We start from the raw sequence: 26,927 nt of genomic DNA, 5'->3' as shown, positions 1-26,927 counted from the left end.
AATATGAAATGGCATGCAAATATGGTGAGGTACTGAGGTAATATCAAATACAACCCCCTCAAGGCATTATAATTGTTTTATAATTGTTACACATCAACTAAAGATACAGGATTTCTTCTTTTTTAACAAGAAAACTTAACTTATTTCACTAAGGCTTTAACATGCACAGCCTACAAACTAAGCTAACAGAGTAGATGCTATCTGTGCTGTGAATTCTGGTCAGCAGACTAAAGATCATAACTCAAATGACATAATTGTATACAAAACTTGAGATCTTCAACAAGTGCAACTGACAATTTGGCATCATAACTTACCAAAAACTATCAGTTGTGAATGCTAAAGTTTTTAGCTGACAAGAGGCCACAACTTATGTGCAGCAATTGATTCCAAAAGCCATGTGTGACCAATCACCTGGGAACCAACTTTGTTAGCCAATTCCTCTGCTTCGTTTAGTCTCTTCCAAATTATTGAAACCTCTTCTCCTAATTGGCATCCTTGTGGGGAATCAAGGTTATAAACAATTAGTATCTTAGAACAAGCTCCATTGTCATCTTTTGCTTGTGCCAGCAATTCTACCTCACTCTTCCAAACAAATCCTCCCGCACCAATAACCAAACTATGAAGATCTTCCTTAAAACCCGAAATGAAGTCACCAGCAAAATAGAAACTTAAGCCATCAAAGAGCTTTGATGCCTGAAAAGGAAAGGGAATAAGACTTACAAAGAGACCACACAAGTCATTAAGCATATAGCAGCAAATAGATGAAACAGAATTTCCTGCTAAGTGCAACTGTACAATTGCAAAAAACATGTAGATGAAAGAGATCAGATCCTGTCATATTGCATGAAAATTTTTTGTGAGACTTACCTTTTCCAACAGCGTAAGTCTGCCAGTTCTTGGGCCATCTTGACATCCATGATTGTCAAGACTAATTTCATAAGGCTCTTCATATACAGGATGCAAGGCTTCCATGCAAGCTTTTATCCCTGCAAGGGGCAATTAAAAGTTTTATTAACAATTGCAGATCAATGAAACAAACATAATATATCAACTCAGCAAATATTGAGAGAAAGTGTAAAAAACACAACATAGCAGTCATATATAAATCTTTCTAAAAGATCAACAAGAAAACTTTTATCAACATATCAAGGCAAAATTTTGTTCTGCCATGCAACTGTGTCCCACATGAGTAGAGGATCAAGAATTGCAACTTAATATTCCAAAAATATAAAACATAGTTTATCTTCCATGCAATCTCCAGACATCTGTGGAACCATGCAATGAATGTTGTAAAGAAAAGTAAAAAATTTAGGGAAAAAAGGTATCCAACAGGAAGCAATGCAAGATTCTCGGGCTAACTTACAGTCGATCTTAAGAACCCAACAACCATTCACAATGGCCATGAGAACTTTCAATGTCCTTGTGCATGCACCCTTTTCATCTGTGGCTGCAATCACATGTGTGACATCTGGCCTCCAGAACTTGGACACAGTTACACCAACCATGCTCCCAAACCTGACCAAAAGAATCTGCACCAGCGCAAGGGCACCAAAACTACATATTAGCAGGTTAAATAACAGAATACATCACAATTACTAATTGAAGCATGCCTTTCCAGCCACACAATTATGAAATACTTTTCACAAGAATATTGACAACATAGCACCCACAATGCAAACATTTTCTGTGATCCTAAGATTTTTTGCCCGTACATATATCAGGTGGCATTAATGATTGATGTTGCAACCAGTAACTGGCAGTCATTTCTGGGATCAAGTTGATTTAGATTATGCTTTAGAGGAATACAAATGGAAATAAATGTTTCCCAAGCTAATTTAGATAACAGAAATCAAGCTACATGAACTAACCTTTTCATCAGTAGACAAAGCAGATCCACATAAAACCCATTTTTTCGCTTTGTCAGGTGAGGCAGCCCAAAAGTTACACTGCTGTGGGGTTCTGCATGCAGACAAACATACCAATTTAGTACCTTAAAGCAGACCAAAGCATAATTATTTTTTGTGGATGACTAAATTTAACTCAAAACAAGTAGGTAAGACTTGTGCTTATAAATAAGAGTTCAGATCGTTGCACTTGCAATTTTCAATATTTCTTTCACCATATTTATATTATGCTTTCACCAATTGCCAATGCTAGACACTAGATACCAAAAAACATGAAACCATAGGGTTTCACTGCTTGGTAAATCCAGATAATAACCAACTATTTAAAGCTATCCAAGCAGTAAAATGTGCCAAAGTCTGATGAGTATTGAAAGAACAAGGAACAAGAATATACATTTGCAATGCAGGATCATTCTTTACAACACAGTTTCCAGACTTCTCATTTGGAAATTTGACTGAAGAGTGCACTGGACAGAGCAGAAGAAAGTCTTCCTGAAAGAAACCAAGGATAACAAGCATTACTTATTTTTGTTAACAAAAAGCTTGATTCATATCACAGAAAGAAAATAATTAGATTTCAAATCAAGCACTACACACAAATACCATGTAGATCAGCACAAAGCACTTACATCATCCCATCGACATTTGGGAATTTCCAGAGCACAGGGAAAATGATAACTTCTCCGACAAGATTTCATGTAGCAGCCTAGTGCTGCACCCTTTTTCCCACAAGCAGTGCATTTGAGCTTCGAACCCCTTGCCAATTCTGCTTTCAGATTCTTAATTGTCTCGCCATCATAATATACTTGTGGTGCCCTGAAATTTTAAATGTCACAATGTTCATGTCTTCCTCTAACAACAAATACAAACTGGCAGTATGCAGTTGAAATGAATCATTGTCATGCAAATCATTCTAAATAGCCTTGACTAGTTATTTTGAAGATAAGTGGATCTGATCTGTATTTTAAATTAAAGCCTACAGAAACATAATAAGCTGATATCATTGACTCACTTAAGCATCCTTAACTTTGAAGTGCCAAGATGACATACCAGTCAACGCATTTACTATGAACATGAATAACATTAGAACAGGCTGCTGCATCTCCCATTACTTGCTTCCCATTAGCATAATGCAACATGGAGCCAGTTGCCTGGAAACGTTCATTAAAATGTTAATAAAATAATTATGCTTATTATGCAAGCATAACATTATTAGTGATTTACCTCTGAGATTCTACTGGACTGGCAAAATCCACAAATAAATTTAATTGCATGAGAGCCATCTGAAATTGTAGGCAGTGTTGCACCCACGAGGGGTCCTCCAGATTTAGGTTCCAATTCAGTAGTTGAAGCCACCATGCTTTCACTTGGCAAAACCATTGATTGAATATTACCAGCATTTTTCACACCCATATCCTTGCAACTGTAGTTCAATTTCTTTTGTCTCTTGGGGTCCCTCAAATGACCTTCAATTTCAGAAGCAGAAAACCCATGTTCCAGTGTTGTACTAAAACTTTTCTTGATTGGCCTATTGGCTGGATAAGTTTCAGGACTCTGTAAAAACAATAAGGTCTATCCATAAGCTAAAGCATAGAAAAACTCATATTTGACACTGTTATCATAAATCACATTAAGTTCAAATAACTAAGAAAAAAAAATCCAAAATGTTTATCCTATAGGCAAAAGGCAGCATGCTACTCAACTACAAAATCTAACATTAATGATCTGATTAGTCCATGATAACAGAAGTATACCCAAGCTAAGCAATGAAAAAGCCAACAATATTTAACCCTGTACAAGTGCAAGCCACACAATGAGAAAAGAAAATCCATACAATTAATGCACATGCTCACTGCCGTGGTCAACCAAAAAGGCATCAATAGGAAGGCAACAATCATCAGATACTCACATGCTCACTTCCCTGGTCACTACTTTCATTGTCTGAACCCTTAATATTATCAAATGAAGGAGGACTGCCAAGCAATGTCTGTTCCACACGATTCATATCAATTTTCCCAGCTCCACACTCTTGAATGCCTTCACTCTGTATCCAGGTACTTGGCTGTGATGATACAGGACCTTGACCATTATAACATAAAATTGGTCCCTTACCAAGCATCTCAAATCCTTTACTTTTGCTACCTCCAACGTCATGATTATATGTAACTTGACCCAGCATATTTGCTGACACAGATTGGTCACTTGAATTATACTCTTGAGACGGGCATTGGTCCAAAACCCTCCCAGCAACTGCAATATTTGATTCACAGAACAGAATAACATAAAATACAGGAGGAAAAAAAAATTAAACAATGCATCAAACAAACAATGATATAAAAATTAAACCTACCAGAAGAAAGAGAATGATTCAGATTGGCCCCAGAAAAAGCATCTAATCCTTTAAAGATTGTCACTATACTTTCCACAAAATGCAAAGGCCTTAAATCTGCCAAACATATTACAACATTACAAAAGTTACTAGTGCTTATTTTCTTTTTGAATTGTACTTCAATCGTATCCAAGGATTTGATCAAGATCACAAATAAACAATAGTACCTGCTTCACGACATTCAAATTTACATAAAGGGCACTCTAAACCAAACCGTGCTAATCTGGGCATACATGAACTGCAGGGAATTCATTAAAGATAATTCAAAATACAACACTTATTTTTCCCATAAAAAATCTAGAATAAAAATAATTCCATATGAAGACAAAGGGCAAGTTACATACTTGCAAAATACGTGATCACAAGGCAGCAACAATGGTCTATTAAATAGGTTTAAGCTGCAAGGAATTAACATCATTATTTAGTTTAAGATTTATAATTTCCATAACCTTAAACATCCAAACAAAATACAAAACCCAAGGTTGCCATATCCACATTTCAGGAATTTGCCCTAGACCGTCCATGTAAACCCTAAATGTGAATAAATCAGCGGTAACTAGATCTTAAAACAGTGAAAAACTAAACAAACAAGGGACATAATTAATTGACATATGCTGTAAGGGCACCACTAAGATCAGTGCATCATGAACTCGTATCAAAGCACAAAAATTCTTGGCTAAAAAATATCTGTTAACCATGCACCGTGGCGGAAATAATAAAAAATTAAGAAGAAAATAAATAAATTGATAAATACAAACCAGAGAGGGCATTTGAGTTCGAGACCAAGCTTCTGAACGTGAAGTACCCACGGATTTAAGGCTCGGCGGCCCGCCTTAGTAGACTCCGCCATTGTTAGGAAGCGCCTGAAGTCGAATGAAAGAGGAATGAAAACGAAAACAGTAAAAAAAATGTTTAGAGTGTAGTGGGAACGGAGATTATTATAGAGTGGTGAGTGAGACCGTTTTCTGGTTGGAAGAAAGGTGAGATGGAGACACGTGGAGGGGTGGGATTTGGTTTTGAGGAATAAGCGGAAAGCGGTAAATGAGATTTGATTCAAGGAGCCAAAAGGACCAATTAACCAAAACTTGATTTTGAAATTCGCGCGCGTTTTATTTAATGGTTGTGAGGAACTCCCGCCAGCACGCTTTTTTTTGTTATTCCAAAGGAATATGGATATATCATGTTGTATTTTACTATTTTCACAAAAATAAAAACCAACATAGACAACAAACGAAAATGTGAACATACACATTTTTTCTTTTTTAGATTAATTTCCTTAGGAGACAAAACTTTAATCATATACATAATTTAATAAATTTGTTGATGCTTAATTTTGACATCAACTATTCGCACGTGAAAAATGTTAAGCTGGCTTAGAAGTCACACGCGATATGAGAATATTTAGTTGAATAATGAGTGACAGGTAATGTTTAAAGTGGTTCGGATGTTTAAAAATGAATCATACGTCCACTGATGTTGTATTCATGAGAATAAGGTCAAGTAGTGTTCAACGAGCTGAGTTACAGCTTAAAGGATATAAAAGATAGAGAGAGAGAGAGAGTAAGCTATTTTAAAGTGAAATTAGTCAATCCTGCAAATGAAATAGGAGTCCCCTATTTATAGTGGGATGAATCAAGGTAATGATTACTAAATCTGTAAATGGATGGGTATTGTGTAAATCTTTCTCTGCATCCTATTGTTCACCTACCTGAGTGATTTCCTCGATTTGTGCAGGGTTTAGACACATGGACGATTTTCAACCATCCGCTAACCTGACATTTACCCACTGCACTGACAGAGGCATGTCACTCACGTCATCATGCGACATGGTTGCGTCATAATGCGCGTGGCTACGTCTGAACGGTCGTGGAACCTTCCTAAGTTTTGACCACCCCATGTTAACAAGATTCCGCGTCAACCTTACTTTTTTAGGCATAACAAAATTATTTCACTATATTTATATCATTAATATTTAAAATTTTGTATTTAAGTAGTATTAATCTATACTTTACATTAAAAAATACCATGAAAGAGAAACTTGCCATTATATTTTTTTCATCTATATATATATATATATATATATGGTATTTTATTATTTTCGGAATATGTTGTACATAATCTCGTAGTGGATACGGTTTCAGAATAAAAAAACAATCACTTGAAAAAATTTCAATTAGTATACAACTGCGGAACCCAAAAATATGAAAGAGTAACAGGGTCAAACAATAAGAAAGATAAAAAAAATAAAATATTAAAATTATTTATTACAAAGTTGATGAAATTTTTTATTTTACATAGAATAATGCTATGCGTACTCACGATCTTACTAACCATCTTACTAACCTTTGTTAAAAATTGTATATGGTACTCGTACAATACTTGTGGTATCCGTATTATACTATATATTTACAAAGGTTAGTAAGATCGTAAGTACGCATAGTATTATTGTTTTATATATTAAAAATTGGTTAGTTTTTCATATTGAACTTATAATGATTAACTAGTACTTCTGCCAAAAGGAATGTGTGACCAGTTATTGAGGTAAGAAATTCAAAAGACATGATTTTGTGTCTTAAGTAACTTTATTTTCTATGATCACATGTTTTTATAATTTTCATATTATATTAAAAGAACTAAAAATAAAAATTAAGATCTCAAATTTATGCAAATAAATAATCGTATGTCGTAGTTCACAGATAATTGTTTGCAATTTTAGAATTTCTGTTTGCCTGTGTCACAATCTTCCATGAAACCAAGGCATTCATCTCTCTTCAGAGATCCTTCCATCTTTGTCTTGTAGTGGGGCATAATCTTCTGTTTAAGTGACTTCAAATCCTAACAATTCTATTTCTGCATCATCTCCTTGCTTGCTGATAAAAAATTCAGTTGCATTAGGTTCATTGCTTGCCTTTTCCTCCCTTACTTCAGAAGCTTCAACAACGCCCTCAAGGGGGTTGGATTCTGTATCCAATGTCACTTTGTATCACTGGCAACTTCTGATGCATCTGTGGACACTTCAGAATCCTCTGAAGAACCTCTATCATCATCCTGGAAAGAGTCAGTTACATAATTTATTTGGTTTTCATCTCCTAAATCTACACTATCATCATCTTGTTTTTCTCCTGTACCATCATCAAGAGATTTCAGTTCCCGAATCTCCATTAGCCTTTGAATTGCTTCTGCAGAATTCTTGATCCATCCATCATCATTAACATCCCTGCACAAAAGACTTGTTAAGTAAATAAATGGTTTCTTCGGAGCAAATCAATTTAAAAAGCAAGCATGAAATTTTGGCAAAAGTTATATAATAAAATGATTGAATGTGAAGCCAAAGAGGCTTGTAAGTTGTGACTTATCTATGAAAAGTTAAAAACAATTACAGAACTATAACTAACAAAAATTTCAATCTACAAATTCCTTAAAGATGGTTCAGATATTGATAAAAGAACATTATTTTTAAGATTTATCAGAACAAATCATCAATAAAGCAAATTATAGCATATTACCTTCTAGGATCCAGTCCTGCCGAAATAAAAGCTGAATTCATGAGATCCACAAGGACTGAGGGGTTGTTGGAGAAATACCCTCCATGCTTTGCGATTTCGACAAGGAAATGAATGTCGAATACAAACTGTCCCAATAACAATGAACATGAGATAATGGATGCAACACATGCCTCATTAAAATGCGACTGAAAGTTATTACGCCTAACTAATATTTACATGCGAGGTGACTAAAATTTATGTAGAATATACTGAAAAAGATTAGGATTAAGTATAGAAGTTTGCCTCCAATACGGAAATGGATTTGTTATAAAGCTTTATTCTGACGAAAGCAATGGCACATTACTAGATAGAATTCTTCTTTGACTAAGATCGGATATTCAGCAAATTCATGAAAGAAAAGCATGTTTAAACAAAATTATGGTCAATTTTCCTATCCAGAAGCTCACTGGAAACACAGATGTGTCTTCTCCAGCCCAGTTCCGGAGTCTAAATTACAGATTCCATGTAAATATACTCACTCAGCAGGTTGGACAATTAAAATATAACAATAAAAGGGGTAAACAGGTAGAAGAAAAGTACGAATAAGGCAGCAAACATAAAATATATGAATGAACAGAAGAAAGCAATTCCAATACAAATATAACAAGATTTAGTTCCAGAAATTCTTAAAGCCAATAATAACAATATATACCTGATTGAAAACATAAGAATTTTGGCCAGTCAAATTTTTTTCAATGGGTGCCCAGATCTGTTTGTTGCTTGAAATCCAATCAAATATGGCCTCTATTAGTTCCCTCAGCAGCTCGTTGAACCAATCCAGTTCAAAAGCATTGTCTTCGGCAAGTTTGTTTAATGCTCTTAGCTCTAAAAACAAAACCTGATCATTGCACAAACAAATCAATGAGCCGCTTTTTACCCAAATATTAATGCAGTAAGTATCTCTCTACTGGTGGATGTTCATAAACTAATACATATAAAGCCTTAGGACTCCTTTTTCATTATTTCCCTTTCAATCTAACAAATCAATGAATCTGTCTCTTAATTTTACATGTTTATTATGCATTGAATACGGAAATTAACATTTTTTCATCTCTAAGTACAATTTTCTGATCACCATGTGCAGAAGATTATCAAATTAAGACAACTTCAGCAGCTTTTCTATTGGAATAAGTATGAAACATGTAAACACTTTATAAGAAGGCTTCCCAAGAGTTCCAAGTATGAAGATATACATCATTCTGACTTAGCGATGTTAATTTTTTATATTTATTTTCCATTTGTGTATAATTCTTCCTCCTTTTAAGTTCTAATCAAGAGTTTAAGGATCACAGCAAGACTTTTACAAAAGTAAGGAATTTGTACTGATCTCTAAAAGAAGCAGATACCTGAAAGACGTGAGAGGGCATCACATCAGGCAACATGTCATGATTAACAGCATTATCAGTGCAAGCTTCTGGTATACTTCCAAGACCACTTTGGAGAGACATCATTCTATATAATGATTTCTGGCAGAAATGAAATCTGAGCTGATCGCTAGCTGCTTGGATGAACTTTAAACAACTATTAAGTTCTCTCTGTTGAAAGCCAACCAATTCATTGATGTCCCTAAAGATGCTTCTAACAGTGCCAGAGAAGAAATGTTGTAATGTTGATAGATTAGCCAGAACAGAAACCTGTTGTGGCAGTGACTCTGCCAAATTTATCCTGGCACCTCCTTTCTCTGAGTCACTAGTTTCACAGGTGATGACTTTTTCAAGGATGCCAATATATTCTGTAAAAAGGTCCATGAGTCCTCTGAGGATAGAACCTTCCATTTGAAGTGAAACTAAAGGGATAACATCAGCAGTGATAGTCTGAAGAAGAAGAAAGGATATGAAAAGAAGTGAGTTACATGAAAGAACGTAAACACTGCCTAGTAGTTTACATTTTGAATTTACGTTTTGCTTATAGAAATTAAGAGACTTTGTTCTCACAATTAATTGAAAGCAAATCAAACAAACCTGCAACAGCGTTATAAACTTCCGGCCACTGTTAGTGAGCAAGCAATATTCTGGTTGTTGCCCAACAACAACTGAAGATCCCTCTTCATTCAAGATTCTTGACACAATATATCTACCCAAAACCCAGGCATCAGTTGCTGTAAAGATAACAATTACTTTCTTAAAATGGTCTATATGTATCTGTACAACTTCTTCCATACAAGGCCGAATTTCCTTGATCAAACATGGCCGCAAAACTAATCGGTGAGATTCTAACAAAGTGCAAATTGACATTGCAAACTGTACAGCTTCTACTGCTGTGGACAATCCACCACTCATTTCTGAGATGGGCTTAACATACTTGTTAAAATAAGCAACAAACACTTCAGTTTCCTCACAGGCCCACTGAATAAGTTCTGAAGCATAAGGTGAAGTTTCCCCATATAGCATTGCAAAACTCCTTGCAGCTTGAGAAATCATAGAAAATACAAACTTTGCTAGCTCCCTAATGTATACCCCATGTAAATATGATTTTGAACCCTGCAAATTATGTATTCCAGTTGCAATACGTGAATGATAATATTTAAGCAATAACTGAGTTGCAAGATGGCTATCACCCAGTCTACAAACTTGAACTAGTGTCTTTTGAAGTTCTGGTGCAGATATTCTGGGATTTTCAGCCATCAATGTCAACTGTAGCATGAGCATATCCCTCTTTTCAGAAATTGCAGAGTCATATAACAGTAACACATCGGATTCATCATAATTGTCATCATACTGTAGTCTCTGAAAATTCTCATCCTCCATTTCTAAAATGTTCATGGCTTCATCAATTCTATTTTCTGCCAGGAGAATGCCCATGGCTTCTGATAAATCACCAATGTGAGCCTCCAATTCGCTTGGGACAGATGGCTCAGCAATTACAGATTCCTCAATGATCGATTCAATTGACTCTTTTGACAAAGCCTTTAAATATATGTCATCTATAAGGTTATTTACAAGTCTTTTCTGATGATTAACTTGGGATTTTAGTTGCATCAGTTGGTCTTCCACACCTTCTACTTCCTCAAATACTCTGCACAGAAAATGGCATATCCATTCTATATGTTTTAGATTATAAACCAAAATGATTTTACATGGACACTTAGAGTTTCTAGATATAATTCAAAAACAATATCCGAAAAATAGGGGAAGAAATATCAGTTGAAAACTCTAATAAACTGATGCAGATCGATGATGCTAACTATACAGAGTCAAAACATAAATAAGAAGAAAATATTGGTACATTACCTAACAAAAGCCGCATAGTTTAAAAAGATATTCCTGTGAAAATCTTCATCTGATTCCGCCTTTAACTCAAGCAATTCTAAACAAAGATGTTTTATCCCCTATGACCAACACCACATAACAAGAATGCACCAACAAACCAAAATCAACTCATATCTACTACAGATACATCTCAAGGAAAAACAAAAGAAAGAAAGAAAATTACCTTTGCAGTCATCGATTGGAGCTCAGATTCGTCATCAGGATCGGAGGAAATATCGGAACTGGTGCTGGACTGCTCCGAGTTCTCCAATAGTTGGTGATCTCTGAACCGGAATCTTGATGACGTGGAAGACTTTTCCATGGAAATTGATTGCGAGCGACATCCAATGGAGGAGAGTTGAACTGAAAAGGTACGGTTTCAGCTCTCTGACGTCTTTTTGCGCTATTGTTTCCTTCGGAAAACTTTGGTTTCTTCGTTCAATTGAAAACTAAGCCAATCAGAATCAACGTTTTGTTTTCGCTCACTCGTCGTTTTGTTCTACGCTGTTGTACCAATGGCGCCGTTACTATTTTATTGAAAGGATAAATCCTTTCTTACAAATAAGTTTACAAAGTAACTTACAAAGTGAAGAAAAAAACAAAAGAAAAACAGAAAAAAAGAAAGAGAGAGAGAGAAATGATGAAGATGAAGGGTGAAGATTAACTTTGTATGCCTCCTTTGTAGGTTTCTTTGTAAGAATAGCAACTCCCTTATTGAAATGGCTTTACTTGATTTGAATGTATTCTTTTGTTAGATTATAGAGAACGTCTTGCTCCACCCAAATAATGGCTTATAACATATTTTTATCAACAAATTTTTTAAATATTATTTTATTATTTAAATATATATTTTGATAGCAAACAGAGTAAATTCAGTTCAAGCTATTAGAGCTTTTGAAGAAGGGAAGATAATGAATTTTTTAGTTGTGAGAGGTTATATTTTAATTGTTAAGATTGATCAGAATTTGACTTGAAATAACAACTATATAAACCCTAATAGCTCAATTGTTAGTGATTAGTGGGGTCGACGGGAGTAAAGTTTGAGGGGTTTTAGTGAATAATGACTAGGAAAAAAAATAGTAGTGGTATTGGATCGCAATGATATCAGAATCGAAAATGAAATATAAATTTTGGTAATAAAATGGTATTTTAAAAATATATGGGTGAAAAAGTGTCATTAAACTATTATTTGAGTGTAAAAAAGTAGTTTACGACTAAAATATTATTCTCGTTTGATTTATTTAGAAAGAAGTCGCATAATACATGATTAATTTATCCATCTCAAATTTGTTTGCAGTGAACCCAACCATTTCGGGGCAAGAAACCCGTGTAACTAGGCCACCCAGCTAAAATGTGTTGTTTACTGATTGTTGACAAGCGTAAAAAGAAAGTGTCATCTAAAATAGGTGATTATAGGTATCAATTTCAAACAAATAAACTATATGTTGATGAATTAAGAGCTATGTTCAAATGTTACCACATAGGTAATACGACATAACCCCTGTATTATCTTTACCAACAAAAGAATTTAAGATTTGCCTTTTTGGTGTTGGAAAAGAAAAAAAGGCAATCAACAATGTGAAGTCCAAAATTGAGTACAACATGTATATTAAGGAAATCAAATAAAATAATGTCATAATTCAACACTTCTAGATATCCAATCAAATCTTGTATTAAATGAGCTACCCCTTTCTATCAACTTTTCGCTGGTCCAACTCCAAATCAATAAAACCAAAGTCCTAAACGGTACCGTCTTTACAGATCACATAAAAGCGAATCATGATTATGTTGTCCACGAACGAAACGAAGAAAGGGCATTCTAGGAAGTAAAAGATTTTTCATGGCACAGAGGTCAGAAACCACCAAACTTCCTCTCTCCCAACTGATGGTCAGAACAAACTCCGCTCTTCCAATGAGAGTTCTACCACGTCGTTTAGTCTCGGTCTCCGTTGTCGTCATCCTCATTCTCCTTTTAACTCTCCGTAAAACCTCCGCAAACGATGGAGGCGAGTTCAGCGGAGACTACTCTAAGTTATCAGGAATCATTATACCAGGTTTCGCCTCCACTCAGCTTAGAGCATGGTCGATCCTCGACTGTCCCTACTCTCCTCTTGATTTCAATCCTCTCGACCTCGTCTGGCTTGACTCAACCAAAGTAAATTTTCACCATTATAACTGCTCTGTTCACTCTTTTGTTGTTTGTATTGTTCTTTCTAATTGTGTTTATCATATGGTTTGCTTGCGTATTGCTACTTTATGTTGCTTGTTCACATTCGTCAGAACTCTCGTGTAAAGATGAACAGTTTAGAAAGATTCATAATCCTATTTTGTCTTTCCATTGTTTGTGTCACTTGAAATTAATTGATCATATTCTTCAATAATTTTTTGTTTTTGCATTTCCCTCTTTTCGCCTTTTTAGTTATGGTGTTGTTCTTAGACATTTTACGTGAGGTTAATCAGATAGGCATAAGTGCAGACGTTTTAAGTTTGTCACTATAATTCTGTTTGTGTAGAGAGTAGATGTGAGGCCAGATGTAACTTAGACGTTATGATGAATTCTCAACAACATTAACTTAGAAGAGTTGTTTAGTAAAAGAGGTGGTGATAAATTGTACTGCGTGAACCGACAGTTTCTCTTCATGTGTCACGCAGCTTCTATCTGCTGTGAACTGCTGGCTTAAGTGCATGATACTAGATCCTTACAATCAAACAGATCATCCTGAATGCAAATCTCGGCCAGATAGTGGTCTTTCAGCGATTACAGAACTTGATCCAGGCTATATAACAGGTAATCTTCTATTCTGCATTCCATTTTGCTAATTTTTCTGCTTGCAATATGTGTGTGGGGTAATTTGATTTTTTTTTTTTCTTTTTTCCTCAGATTTTTGGTGTGATGACATGTTTAACTAAAACTTGCTGCATGGTTTCAGGTCCTCTATCTTCTGTATGGAAAGAATGGATTAAGTGGTGCATTGAGTTTGGTATCGAAGCTAATGCAATCATTGCTGTTCCATATGATTGGAGATTGTCACCATCAAAGCTTGAAGAGCGAGACCTATATTTTCACAAGCTAAAGTTTGTATAATTCCTACATATATATCTTTAATGCATACTGTTGTTTGTAGCTATAGGAAACACCTTAAGATATATTTGCTTGTTTGCTACAACATATATGTTAGTCTAATCAAAGTACATTCTGCTACTGAATTGAAACATGTGACACTGATTATGAAATTAGTTCAAATCGAACAATTGTCTTTCCTCATTTGGACCCAAAAACAAGATTTGAGCAACGGAACTTGTTCTAATTGTCCATAAAGCTTTTGTTTATATATTTTTATTTACCTTGTCCCACATTTTGACCAATTCCTCCTGATGCAAGAAGATATGATACATCATATGGTTGTTTCCTGAGAATTGAAATTGAATTGAATGTTGATTATGGTGACACTGGTTAATTGTTGTTACATCTCTAAAACACAGAAAAGAACAACAGCGTTTTTCTACTGAAATGAAAATGCTTAAGTTGAAGTTTTAAGTATATGTCGTTGATACTGATGTCAACGAATACTTTTTGTTGTAAGAATAAATTTAAGAATACTAAAGTCCTGATTATGTTAATCTTCTGTCCTTAAATTGTGTTACAAACGTGGATTTCAAGTGTTTGAATGAAGATGCTTAGAGTTTCCAAATATTTTGTTGTCATTACAGGTTGACATTAGAAACTGCCTTGAAACTTCGTGGTGGCCCTTCATTAGTGTTTGCCCATTCAATGGGTAACAATGTGTTCCGTTACTTTCTGGAGTGGTTAAAGCTAGAAATTGCTCCAAAACATTATGTGCAGTGGCTGGATGAACATATTCATGCCTATTTTGCTGTTGGTATGATTGATTTACATCAAATGTATTTTCCGAGAAGGCAGAGTTGCTTGGGGTGATGATATATGCCATTTATTTGGCTATATTTTGTTTTCTTGATTCCAGGATCTCCTTTTCTTGGTGCAACTGAGATAGTTAAAGCAGCACTCTCTGGTCTTACGTTTGGTCTTCCTATTTCTGAGGTTTTCTTTTTAGATTTTACTTCTACTAGTTTCAATTTTGTTTGATAACTTGATGGTCTATTTTCCTTTTTCAACATGTATTTTTTTTTAATTGGAAACAAAAAAAGTTACTTCTCCAACATGTAATTGTGTTTTGCTTTTGATTTAACAAATTACTAGCTTGACCTTTTTCATTATCTTTTAATTATACCCCTCAGCATGAAATTTTTGAAAAGAAAGTTGCTTTAGTCTGTAGTTTAAGGTGTCTTGACATAGCAGCTAGCTTGTCTGGGATTTAGTAACCTAACTTGCTTTGTTGGATGTTAAGTGGAACTGTCATTATGGTTGAGTACCAAAATGTTTTTGGGGGTTCAAATGTTTATCTCCCTATGTTGTGAAATATTTTACTATTCTGTTTGCATTAAATTAGGTTATTTACAGTTTAGTTTAATTTAAATTGAACCAATGTGAGTTTTGCTAGTTTGTTCAAAGTTGGTGGAATTTATATTTATCTGGTGCTCTTGGTTTGGTTGCCCATTAACATATGGATGATATTAAATTTGGCAAGGTATCAGGGAACAGCTCGATTGATGTCCAATTCATTTGGTTCTACATTATGGATGATGCCATTTTCAAAGCATTGTAAAGGAGATAACACTTACTGGAAGCATTTTTCTGGGAATACCAGAAAGGGTCATCACACGTATCAGTGTGATGTGCAGGAGTTTCAGTTAAACTACTCTGGATGGCCGACTAATATAGTCAATGTTGAAATTCCTTCAGTACGTGGTAAGACTTTGGGCTCTTTTAAGAATGATTTTATGAGTAGAATGTTGTTATCTTGCTTATATGCTCTGTTTACCTCTTATATCAGCAGGATTTGGTGCCTATCCATCAATTTCAGAAATTGCTGATACCAACTTGTCGAGCATGGAATGTGGACTCCCTACTCAACTATCCTTCTCTGCTCGCGAAGTATCAGATGGTACCTTTTTCAAATCGATACAGGATTATGACCCAGAAAGCGAAAGGCTCTTGTATCGATTAGACAAGTGGGTGTGCTCTTACTAATAGTTAATTCAGTTTGTTATACTTTATTTGTCAACTCTCTAGTGTGAAAGATCAAAGTATAAGATTTTCCCTTTTATTTACCCTGGTCACGGAAGAATCCACTTATCTTCTGAGCAACATTTTGGTGAACCCCAAGATTACATCTTTTGCTTGAGCTCAACAACTTCATTTTATTTTTATAATCATTGTTACTTACTTTTTGGGAGGTTACTATATCAGATGCTCAGTATCCATGCTAGTAATCAGCTATAGTTTTTGGCTCCTCTCACTCCAATTCTGAGGTGCCCTCTGCTTCTTAATGGGAGAGAGGATTATAATGGTGTTGGATACCTTTTTGTCTTTTCTGGAAGGAAGGATATTCATGATTAACACCCCTCATTGGAGTTGCAGTCCCTAGGTGCAATTCTGCTACGTGAATTTTGTACTGGAAGAAAAAAATTATCTAGGACCTGAATTGTATTTTATAGTTGCCATATAGAAGCTTTCCACAACTTTTATGTTGTTGTTTTATTACAACTGTTTCACATTGATTTGCATTTATGCCATGCACAAAGATATATCCAGGCAAAGAAACTATTTTCAAATGTTTCATTCACAATCTGTGGTCGTATTTTGGTGATTTAATTCTATAATAAAAATTTCTGTTTCTACTACTTCTCTTTCTTGACATTTTTGGAGTGATATCGAATGTAAAAGATGTGTTTTATTCTGCTTTCTAACATACCTGTGTTTGCAATGCTTTGTTTTTCAGGTCATATCATGGCGATCCTGTTCTAAATCCTCTCACACCTTGGGAGAGACCACCTATAAAAAATATTTTTTGCATCTATGGAATAGACTCAAAGACTGAGGTAAACTGCATTTTCCAAATAGATATGATATTGTAATTGTCTTGGACGCTTCATTGTTTATAACTTTAAAATTTGGATGATGGGTTGTGATATAATATATATGTTTTGGCCTTCATATTATTTTCCTTAATTGAAACAAGTTGCAAAGTAATTTATCTTTGAGTCATAAAAGATGGCGAGGCTTCAGTGAGGAATATATTTTTCTGTATACTATGTGCCATTCTGCTTATGATTGGTTATTTAAAAATGGATATCCAGTTTCAATATGTAGCTTTGTGGAGTCTATCAAGGATTTATCTACTTGTTTGGTTCTGAAGGAGTTACAGAGTGTGTACTGGACCACAGGTTTTGTGGTCATTATTGGTCATATTTTTTGCACATCATTTACAAATCCATTTCTTTATATTTTCCTTTATGACTGACAAGTATGTTGCTTGCCATGCTATGTTTAGATTATAGCCTTCTTGTGGTGAATGATAGTTCTGTATTCTTGGCAATGGGAAATCAGGTGGGATACTACTTTGCACCAAGTGGCAAGCCTTACCCTGATAATTGGATCATAACAGATGTCATTTATGAGATTGAAGGATCTCTGTTCTCAAGGTAAGTATCATCCGTACAGGATCTATACACATACCATAACATAAAGAAGAATTTCTTGATAGTATCGACCAGAGTACTCTTACATTTTTATTATCCAGCAAAATACTCTACATCCTTGAGCATATGTATAAAATCTCATGTGAAATACAATGTTCTATGTCCTTTTCCAATAGGAAACTCATGGAAGAAATACTAATACTAATTGCAGCTGCATGATTAATACTTAATTATTTATGCTTTAAATTTAACTGCCAATGTGCTTTTGAAAGCTCAATCAAGTGATTAGACAATGATTCTACCTGTGCTCATGATTTCATCTTCTACACAAACAATTATGAATTTTGAAAATTTTTGTATAAATGAATGTCATATTAGATTATGAGAGTAGAAAATACACCACTCTCCTTGCTTCTTTTAATATGGAACTTTCTTCTAGACATCTGGTGCTGTGAATTGTTTACTACTAAAATTTCTGCCTGTATTATTTTCTTTGTATCCATTCCTATTTATGCTTAGTTGCTTTGTAGAATCGGTGATATCACCTGTAACTTTTCCATTAGTAAACAGCATACCAATTTTCCATTTCAGTAACTTGAACTTGTATATTGGAAATAGATATGAATGTATAATACATTATATATTTAATACTCAAAACAGCCTTGTTGTGAAAGTTGCTTGTGGGTTAAGCAGAGTTGTACCAATATGTAAAGCATACTAGAATCAGTCACTCTGTAAGTGGTAACATACATTTCTGTATTGATCTGGGGCAGGTCAGGGAATCAAGTTGAAGGAAATCCAGGAAGAGCAAGTGGAGATGAGACGGTAAGCCTAAGAAATTGAACTCTTTATTGTTCCTTCAATCATTAATTTTATCTAAGATTCCTGGCATCATTTTATGATTAGCTATATACTTTTCCAAACTGCATATATGCATTAAGTTTCAGTAAATACAGATATTTCTGTTACAGGTACCATACAATTCTCTCTCTTGGTGTAAGAGTTGGCTTGGACCAAAAGTAAACATAACTAGGGCTCCTCAGGTCCAGGATCTCCTTTTCTTGGTGCAACTGAGATAGTTAAAGCAGCACTCTCTGGTCTTACGTTTGGTCTTCCTGTTTCTGAGGTTTTCTTTTTAGATTTTACTTCTACTAGTTTCAATTTTGTTTGATAACTTGATGGTCTATTTTCCTTTTTCAACATGTATTATTTTTTTTTTTTATTGGAAACAAAAAAAGTTACTTCTCCAACATGTAATTGTGTTTTGCTTTTGATTTAACAAATTACTAGCTTGACCTTTTTCATTATCTTTTAATTGTACCCCTGAGCATGAAATTTTTGAAAGGAAAGTTGCTTTAGTCTGTAGTTTAAGGTGTCTTGACATAGCAGCTAGCTTGTCTGGGATTTAGTAACCTAACTTGCTTTGTTGGATGTTAAGTGGAACTGTCATTATGGTTGAGTACCAAAATGTTTTTGGGGGTTCAAATGTTTATCTCCCTATGTTGTGAAATATTTTACTATTCTGTTTGCATTAAATTAGGTTATTTACAGTTTAGTTTAATTTAAATTGAACCAATGTGAGTTTTGCTAGTTTGTTCAAAGTTGGTGGAATTTATATTTATCTGGTGCTCTTGGTTTGGTTGCCTATTAACATATGGATAATATTAAATTCGGCAAGGTATCAGGGAACAGCTCGATTGATGTCCAATTCATTTGGTTCTACATTATGGATGATGCCATTTTCAAAGCATTGTAAAGGAGATAACACTTACTGGAAGCATTTTTCTGGGAATACCAGAAAGGGTCATCACACATATCAGTGTGATGTGCAGGAGTTTCAGTTAAACTACTCTGGATGGCCGACTAATATAGTCAATGTTGAAATTCCTTCAGTACGTGGTAAGACTTTGGGCTCTTTTAAGAATGATTTATGAGTAGAATGTTGTTATCTTGCTTATATGTTCTGTTTACCTCTTATATCAGCAGGATTTGATGCCTATCCATCAATTTCAGAAATCGCTGATACCAACTTGTCGAGCATGGAATGTGGACTCCCTACTCAACTATCCTTCTCTGCTCGTGAAGTATCAGATGGTACCCTTTTCAAATCGATACAGGATTATGACCCAGAAAGCAAAAGGCTCTTGTATCGATTAGAAAAGTGGGTGTGCTCTTACTAATAGTTAATTCAGTTTGTTATACTTTATTTGTCAACTCTCTAGTGTGAAAGATCAAAGTATAAGATTTTCCCTTTTATTTACCCTGGCCACGGAAGAATCTACTTATCTTCTGAGCAACATTTTGGTGAACCCCAAGATTACATCTTTTGCTTGAGCTCAACAACTTCATTTTATTTTTATAATCATTGTTACTTACTTTTTTGGAGGTTACTATATCAGATGCTCAGTATCCATGCTAGTAATCAGCTATAGTTTTTGGCTCCTCTCACTCCAATTCTGAGGTGCCCTCTGCTTCTTAATGGGAGAGAGGATTATAATGGTGTTGGATACCTTTTTGTCTTTTCTGGAAGGAAGGATATTCATGATTAACACCCCTCATTGGAGTTGCAGTCCCTAGGTGCAATTCTGCTACGTGAATTTTGTACTGGAAGAAAAAAATTATCTAGGACCTGAATTGTATTTTATAGTTGCCATATAGAAGCTTTCCACAACTTTTATGTTGTTGTTTTATTACAACTGTTTCACATTGATTTGCATTTATGCCATGCACAAAGATATATCCAGGCAAAGAAACTATTTTCAAATGTTTCATTCACAATCTGTGGTCGTATTTTGGTGATTTAATTCTATAATAAAAATTTCTGTTTCTACTACTTCTCTTTCTTGACATTTTTGGAGTGATATCGAATGTAAAAGATGTGTTTTATTCTGCTTTCTAACATACCTGTGTTTGCAATGCTTTGTTTTTCAGGTCATATCATGGCGATCCTGTTCTAAATCCTCTCACACCTTGGGAGAGACCACCTATAAAAAATATTTTTTGCATCTATGGAATAGACTCAAAGACTGAGGTAAACTGCATTTTCCAAATAGATATGATATTGTAATTGTCTTGGACGCTTCATTGTTTATAACTTTAAAATTTGGATGATGGGTTGTGATATAATATATATGTTTTGGCCTTCATATTATTTTCCTTAATTGAAACAAGTTGCAAAGTAATTTATCTTTGAGTCATAAAAGATGGCGAGGCTTCAGTGAGGAATATATTTTTCTGTATACTATGTGCCATTCTGCTTATGATTGGTTATTTAAAAATGGATATCCAGTTTCAATATGTAGCTTTGTGGAGTCTATCAAGGATTTATCTACTTGTTTGGTTCTGAAGGAGTTACAGAGTGTGTACTGGACCACAGGTTTTGTGGTCATTATTGGTCATATTTTTTGCACATCATTTACAAATCCATTTCTTTATATTTTCCTTTATGACTGACAAGTATGTTGCTTGCCATGCTATGTTTAGATTATAGCCTTCTTGTGGTGAATGATAGTTCTGTATTCTTGGCAATGGGAAATCAGGTGGGATACTACTTTGCACCAAGTGGCAAGCCTTACCCTGATAATTGGATCATAACAGATGTCATTTATGAGATTGAAGGATCTCTGTTCTCAAGGTAAGTATCATCCGTACAGGATCTATACACATACCATAACATAAAGAAGAATTTCTTGATAGTATCGACCAGAGTACTCTTACATTTTTATTATCCAGCAAAATACTCTACATCCTTGAGCATATGTATAAAATCTCATGTGAAATACAATGTTCTATGTCCTTTTCCAATAGGAAACTCATGGAAGAAATACTAATACTAATTGCAGCTGCATGATTAATACTTAATTATTTATGCTTTAAATTTAACTGCCAATGTGCTTTTGAAAGCTCAATCAAGTGATTAGACAATGATTCTACCTGTGCTCATGATTTCATCTTCTACACAAACAATTATGAATTTTGAAAATTTTTGTATAAATGAATGTCATATTAGATTATGAGAGTAGAAAATACACCACTCTCCTTGCTTCTTTTAATATGGAACTTTCTTCTAGACATCTGGTGCTGTGAATTGTTTACTACTAAAATTTCTGCCTGTATTATTTTCTTTGTATCCATTCCTATTTATGCTTAGTTGCTTTGTAGAATCGGTGATATCACCTGTAACTTTTCCATTAGTAAACAGCATACCAATTTTCCATTTCAGTAACTTGAACTTGTATATTGGAAATAGATATGAATGTATAATACATTATATATTTAATACTCAAAACAGCCTTGTTGTGAAAGTTGCTTGTGGGTTAAGCAGAGTTGTACCAATATGTAAAGCATACTAGAATCAGTCACTCTGTAAGTGGTAACATACATTTCTGTATTGATCTGGGGCAGGTCAGGGAATCAAGTTGAAGGAAATCCAGGAAGAGCAAGTGGAGATGAGACGGTAAGCCTAAGAAATTGAACTCTTTATTGTTCCTTCAATCATTAATTTTATCTAAGATTCCTGGCATCATTTTATGATTAGCTATATACTTTTCCAAACTGCATATATGCATTAAGTTTCAGTAAATACAGATATTTCTGTTACAGGTACCATACAATTCTCTCTCTTGGTGTAAGAGTTGGCTTGGACCAAAAGTAAACATAACTAGGGCTCCTCAGGTATTGAAGGCGGTGCAGCAAATAATTTTTGTGTGTGTGTGTGTGCATGCATGCGTGCATGCTTGGGTGGGCTTTGCCTTTTCTTCTTTTAATGACTTTCAGTACTAGGGAGTAGGGAGGGAAGAAACACTTCTTTGCCGGAGAGTTGACTTTGTGAGAGTAGAATATTTATTTGTCTCTTCTTAAAATTGCAGTCTGAGCATGATGGATCTGATGTACAAGTTGAACTGAATGTAGAACATCATCATGATGCAGATATAGTTCCCAACATGACAAGATCCCCAAGGGTTAAGTACATAACGTACTATGAAGATTCTGAAAGTATTCCAGGAAGGAGGACAGCAGTTTGGGAGCTTGATAAAGGTAGATGGAATAGTTACATAATACTCATTATCTTTATCTTTGACTATGACTTACACATCAAATTGGCACTATCTTCATGTAGCAAATCACAGGAACATTGTTAGATCCCCAGTTCTAATGCGGGAGTTGTGGCTCCAGATGTGGCATGATATTCATCCTGATGCAACATCAAAATTTGTTACAAAAGGTGAATCTTGCTGCATGTTTTTATTTCTTCTCTTGGGATTCACCTTGATTATTGTTAACTGATAAATAATATTTAACAGCTAAGCGGGGACCTCTGAGGGATGAGGACTGTTACTGGGATTATGCAAAAGCTCGCTGTGCATGGCCCGAACACTGTGAATACAGGTTATTAGTTTTTTATAATTATTCCCTGTTTAGCTGAGCTTTATAGAGCATGTTATATATATATATTTTTTTTTTTTTTTGGTGAGACAGGTATGTTTTTGGAGATGTTCACCTAGGACAGAGCTGTAGGTTAAAGAATTCCTCAGCTGATCTGCTCTTGCATTATATATAAAATGAGAAGGTAACTCTGCTTTTCTTCTTCTTTGTCCGTCTAAAATATAGTTTAACTATTAAGCTTTAACCATGTGGAGAGCTTGTACTTAAAAAACCCGTTGAAAGCACCTCTCTTAATATAAAAGTAATTTTTTATCATGATTTTGGTTTATATTGGATTTCAGTGCAATATTTCTTCCTTTTTTGTTAAGCTTGAAGTCATTTTTTTTTTACAACTAAAACCTACCATAACTTCACCACCACTCCTTTATCTTTTGAAGTAATACACCATGGTCTGTTGTCATTGTATTATAATTTTATTCTTCAAAAGCTTATGCAAATTAGACTCTTTCTCGTTACAAAAGCTAAATGAAATACCTACTCTGAAATTTCAAATCATGGAATACAGATACAATTTTTTTTTTTAAATATTGTAACTTGATGGCTGGTCCCCTTCAGTCTTGTCATCACTCTTGGACAAAAAGCACGTTGTCAGTTTTCAAGTGGATATTGGCGTTCGTAATTTATGCTATTTAGAATACCTTACATTGTTGTTTCTTTCAGGGGGTTATTTCGCTCAAGACAAGTCATATGTACTGTACACATCATTGACTATTGTTGCTTTGAATGATGAAGCCTAAAAGGATCTAGTCTCCTGTAACATGAAGAGTAGCACGTCATTTTTTGGTATAACACGGAACCAGGTAAGCCTCATCTTTGGTCTGGTTGTTGCTGAATCATCTAAGATCTGATAAACTGAACTTAGGTCCGATCCTTTTTTGGGCACAAAAGTAGATTTGTATATTTCAGATGTTCACCGTAGTATAGTGTAGATTCAGATATTAATTGAGAAATGTGTTAGCATATTTGCGAGGCCTGGGCAGAGCCGTCGACAGTCAAAACTTCATTAAATAGGGTTATACCCTGATATTCATTGAGGTTTGTATATCCGAGTAGTCTTTTACGATTCTTGTAATTCATTTTTCAAATTCTTGTTTTTTAATGATGCTATATAGAGGAATATTCGATCCGCTTTTTCTTCAGCTCGTTTTATAAGCTAATGATGATTGATTCTTTTTCACTGCAAAAAATTAGGTGTAGTAATTCAGCTAACTTAGATTCTTTTAGTTGAATTAATGGGCTATTTTGCCTCGATTTTCATTGAAGTGTGCAGACTGTGCAAGTGTAGCGAATTCATCGTCCTTTGTGAAATCTAGTTCCATTACCAAAAATCTCAAAACTGTGTTCCTAAAATCTTCCGTTGCTCATCTGTTCAGACAATAAGTTAAATTCACAGATGTTATTACTTATTAGTCGATGGCAAATGGCAATAGGGAGACATGGTTAGCGATGAAAGCTGTGTTTTCAAATTCACAAATCAGTAAAAGGAACTAAGCTGTAATTTAAATGCCTACAAAGCAATGTTCAACAATAGTTTAACAAACAGGTGTGAAGGTAATATGACAGTATATGGGAAACGACTGCAAAACACAAAAAAAAATTGGGCTAGCTGCTCTTTTTGATTTCGAAGGAATATTTGAGTTCCATATGACATCTTCTATCATCATCTTCGAACTGCATTAAACAGCAACCAACGCAAAAACATATTACGTTTATTTCCAAAGAGAGAGCACAAAAATGGCTTGGTAGGAGAGCCATTTATTTCATATATCGATTAATAATTGCAGGCACTTAGACTAACCTTAAGCTTTGCTGAATAAATGCCCCGAGCTAGCACACCAGATGGAGTTGTCTCCTCATCCAAAGTATGCTCATATGGCTCTCGCTGAGGAGCAAAAGTGCCCAACATCCCTTTGCTTTGATCAACTGATAACCAAACAATGAAAAAGGAAAACCAAAACACTATCAGCCAAAGGAAATAATCACATTAGAAAATATGATCAACAAGAGTTTCTTTAAAACTAAAAAGCCTGAGGTTTGCCGGTTAACTCAAAGTTTGGCTTAACTTGTTAATTGTGCAATAGGAAGAATGGCAAACACTTCATCATCAGTAACCCTATTAAACATTAAGATACAACATTCAATTCAATGGAAACAAGTTGGCAAATTCCCTAAAAGTAAAAACCATCATTCAAATTGGCCATAATTTTCAAGTTTTAACTACAATCAGATCAAGGCTTCCACAATTTCAACACAATTATTCCTTCTCCGACATTAATTTAAACCTTAGATGTTAAGGAGAAGGAGCTTCACCTTGGAGTCCCGCCTTCCACACTGTGTTGGAGTAAGTTAGACCAGAAACAATGTTGTGCAGAACAGTGAATGTTAACTTCAGCTGATACCGCGATCCCTCCTTGAGAGTGAAAAGAACTCGACTCTGATTTTCAGCTACAGGTAAAGGAGTATTAATTTCCCCAATGTCATCAGATATGATTCCAATTGAATGAAATTTGACTTCAGGTTCCATTTGGCCTGAAAAACAGAAAACAGGCATTATCCGTGAAGGAGAAATGAAATTAGGAAGTAAAAGATTAACCCATAAAACCCTGTAAGACAAACCATTTAAATCGCCTTCCACACAACCAAGCAACTTCTCTTTCCACCTCCTCAAGCTATCATCATCCTGCAAAGAAAAATTCAGATTTCAACCATATTAGAGCTCATCCAACATCCATACGTTCAACTTTCTTAAATTGTTTTAGTTTTTAAATATAGTTTGACATTTAATAACCCGTAAAACAATCAGACTGAAACCAACAAAATCACGAAGTTCAGAACTTAGCCGGCTGTGAAATTGAGAACAACGGAAAGGTAACTCCTTTCACACATTATATGAACAACCACGCAAAAACCCAGAAATTTATGGAATCTTGAAAGAGTAAAGAAATGAAAGAGAAGAAAAAAACCTTGTCTTTCTCAATCTGTTCCTTGAGAGAAAGCAAAGGCCCAGGAACAAAACCAGCAGTAGCAATTGCAGCACCTTCCTTACCATCTTCTTCATCTTCATATTCATGATCATCTCCATCATCAAACACTTCACTTGATGGTTTCTCACTCTTCATTTCTCTTAGCTTTTCTTGCTTCTCACCACCACCGCTTGATGTCCCAGCTTCTGTTCTCTTTCCAGCCTCCATCTCTCTCTCCCTCTCTCTCTCTTCTACTACAGTAACTTAACAATCCGCAAAAGGGCACTAACCCTTTTAAAGTTTTTCACTAAAACACAAAAATAAAAACTTTAGTACTCAAATGGATGATAATGACAAATCAAACCCACGCATATATATATTAAAACGTATAAATATACAGTAAAAATACAGACAGAACTGAAAAGGTATATGTTTCCCTCCCTGACTTGACAACACATTCTCTTTTTTCTTACAGGCAGCTTGTCTGTTCTATGTGCTGTCTTAAAGTGACTGATGATAGATGGATAGTGTGGCGTCAGAGTCTACAGTGAAGACCACAAAGTTCAAATCTTTCCCATTGCCAATTTCCCACCTCCCACCAACTCTATTAAATTTCCTTTTATTATCAATTAATTTTCATGGAAAGTAAAAAATTTGGAGGAGTATCATACAAATATGTTAAAATATAGGGGGCAGCAATGAAAACAAGAAAGAGTGTTATGTGGGAGAAAAGACAACAAAAGTAAGGGCTTGGGGAAAAAGTGAGGCGGTCAAAAAATGAAAGGGTGTGTGGTCTTGACTATGGTCGTGAGTATCGGCATGACACATGACATGTTGTGCTTGGTTTTCTTATTTTTTTAATTTTTAACGAA

At 34.9% G+C, this 26,927-nt stretch overlaps 4 protein-coding genes and 1 long non-coding RNA gene across 5 annotated transcripts; 2 read left to right on the top strand and 3 right to left on the bottom strand.

Moving 5' to 3' along the window:
• Positions 1 to 59: 59 nt before the first annotated feature.
• On the bottom strand, positions 60 to 5,177 carry LOC116135403 (BRCA1-associated RING domain protein 1). The gene is made up of 13 exons (XM_031421106.1): positions 5,052 to 5,177; positions 4,638 to 4,691; positions 4,461 to 4,531; positions 4,255 to 4,350; positions 3,814 to 4,154; positions 3,129 to 3,458; positions 2,955 to 3,055; positions 2,534 to 2,720; positions 2,299 to 2,396; positions 1,869 to 1,959; positions 1,364 to 1,529; positions 868 to 986; positions 60 to 693 (listed from the first exon to the last, which is right to left on the bottom strand). Exons 1-13 carry the CDS (start codon positions 5,141 to 5,143, stop codon positions 346 to 348), a joined length of 2,094 nt encoding a protein of 697 aa, XP_031276966.1. The 5' UTR covers positions 5,144 to 5,177; the 3' UTR covers positions 60 to 345.
• Positions 5,178 to 6,912: 1,735 nt separating this feature from the next.
• Positions 6,913 to 11,614, bottom strand: LOC116135373 (exocyst complex component EXO84B-like). Its single transcript, XM_031421066.1, has 7 exons — positions 11,271 to 11,614; positions 11,069 to 11,166; positions 9,800 to 10,853; positions 9,185 to 9,652; positions 8,491 to 8,676; positions 7,800 to 7,924; positions 6,913 to 7,510 (listed from the first exon to the last, which is right to left on the bottom strand). The coding sequence occupies exons 1-7, from the start codon at positions 11,406 to 11,408 to the stop codon at positions 7,267 to 7,269; spliced, it is 2,313 nt and encodes a 770-aa protein (XP_031276926.1). The 5' UTR covers positions 11,409 to 11,614; the 3' UTR covers positions 6,913 to 7,266.
• Positions 11,615 to 12,931: 1,317 nt separating this feature from the next.
• On the top strand, positions 12,932 to 24,060 carry LOC116135394 (phospholipid--sterol O-acyltransferase). The gene is made up of 16 exons (XM_031421095.1): positions 12,932 to 13,241; positions 13,739 to 13,874; positions 14,017 to 14,161; positions 14,798 to 14,967; positions 15,070 to 15,148; positions 19,293 to 19,546; positions 19,634 to 19,808; positions 20,579 to 20,678; positions 21,187 to 21,281; positions 22,052 to 22,103; positions 22,250 to 22,321; positions 22,516 to 22,684; positions 22,767 to 22,871; positions 22,951 to 23,035; positions 23,126 to 23,216; positions 23,753 to 24,060. The coding sequence occupies exons 1-15, from the start codon at positions 12,972 to 12,974 to the stop codon at positions 23,205 to 23,207; spliced, it is 1,989 nt and encodes a 662-aa protein (XP_031276955.1). The 5' UTR covers positions 12,932 to 12,971; the 3' UTR covers positions 23,208 to 23,216; positions 23,753 to 24,060.
• On the top strand, positions 16,406 to 18,691 carry LOC116135395. The gene is made up of 5 exons (XR_004128887.1): positions 16,406 to 16,593; positions 16,948 to 17,047; positions 17,556 to 17,650; positions 18,421 to 18,472; positions 18,619 to 18,691. It is a non-coding gene; the product is annotated as an uncharacterized LOC116135395 (long non-coding RNA).
• Positions 24,061 to 24,532: 472 nt separating the features above from the next.
• LOC116135382 (rho GDP-dissociation inhibitor 1-like) lies at positions 24,533 to 26,407 on the bottom strand. Its single transcript, XM_031421080.1, has 5 exons — positions 26,056 to 26,407; positions 25,709 to 25,772; positions 25,403 to 25,621; positions 24,891 to 25,015; positions 24,533 to 24,763 (listed from the first exon to the last, which is right to left on the bottom strand). The coding sequence occupies exons 1-5, from the start codon at positions 26,281 to 26,283 to the stop codon at positions 24,695 to 24,697; spliced, it is 705 nt and encodes a 234-aa protein (XP_031276940.1). The 5' UTR covers positions 26,284 to 26,407; the 3' UTR covers positions 24,533 to 24,694.
• Between the last annotated feature and the right edge of the window lie 520 nt (positions 26,408 to 26,927).

This window comes from Pistacia vera, unplaced genomic scaffold (assembly GCF_008641045.1).
Source record: "Pistacia vera cultivar Batoury unplaced genomic scaffold, PisVer_v2 Contig3, whole genome shotgun sequence".
NCBI classification, from domain to species: domain Eukaryota; kingdom Viridiplantae; phylum Streptophyta; class Magnoliopsida; order Sapindales; family Anacardiaceae; genus Pistacia; species Pistacia vera.
The sequence above is the reverse complement of the archived record's forward strand: the minus strand, read 5'-3'. Positions and strand labels throughout refer to the sequence as shown.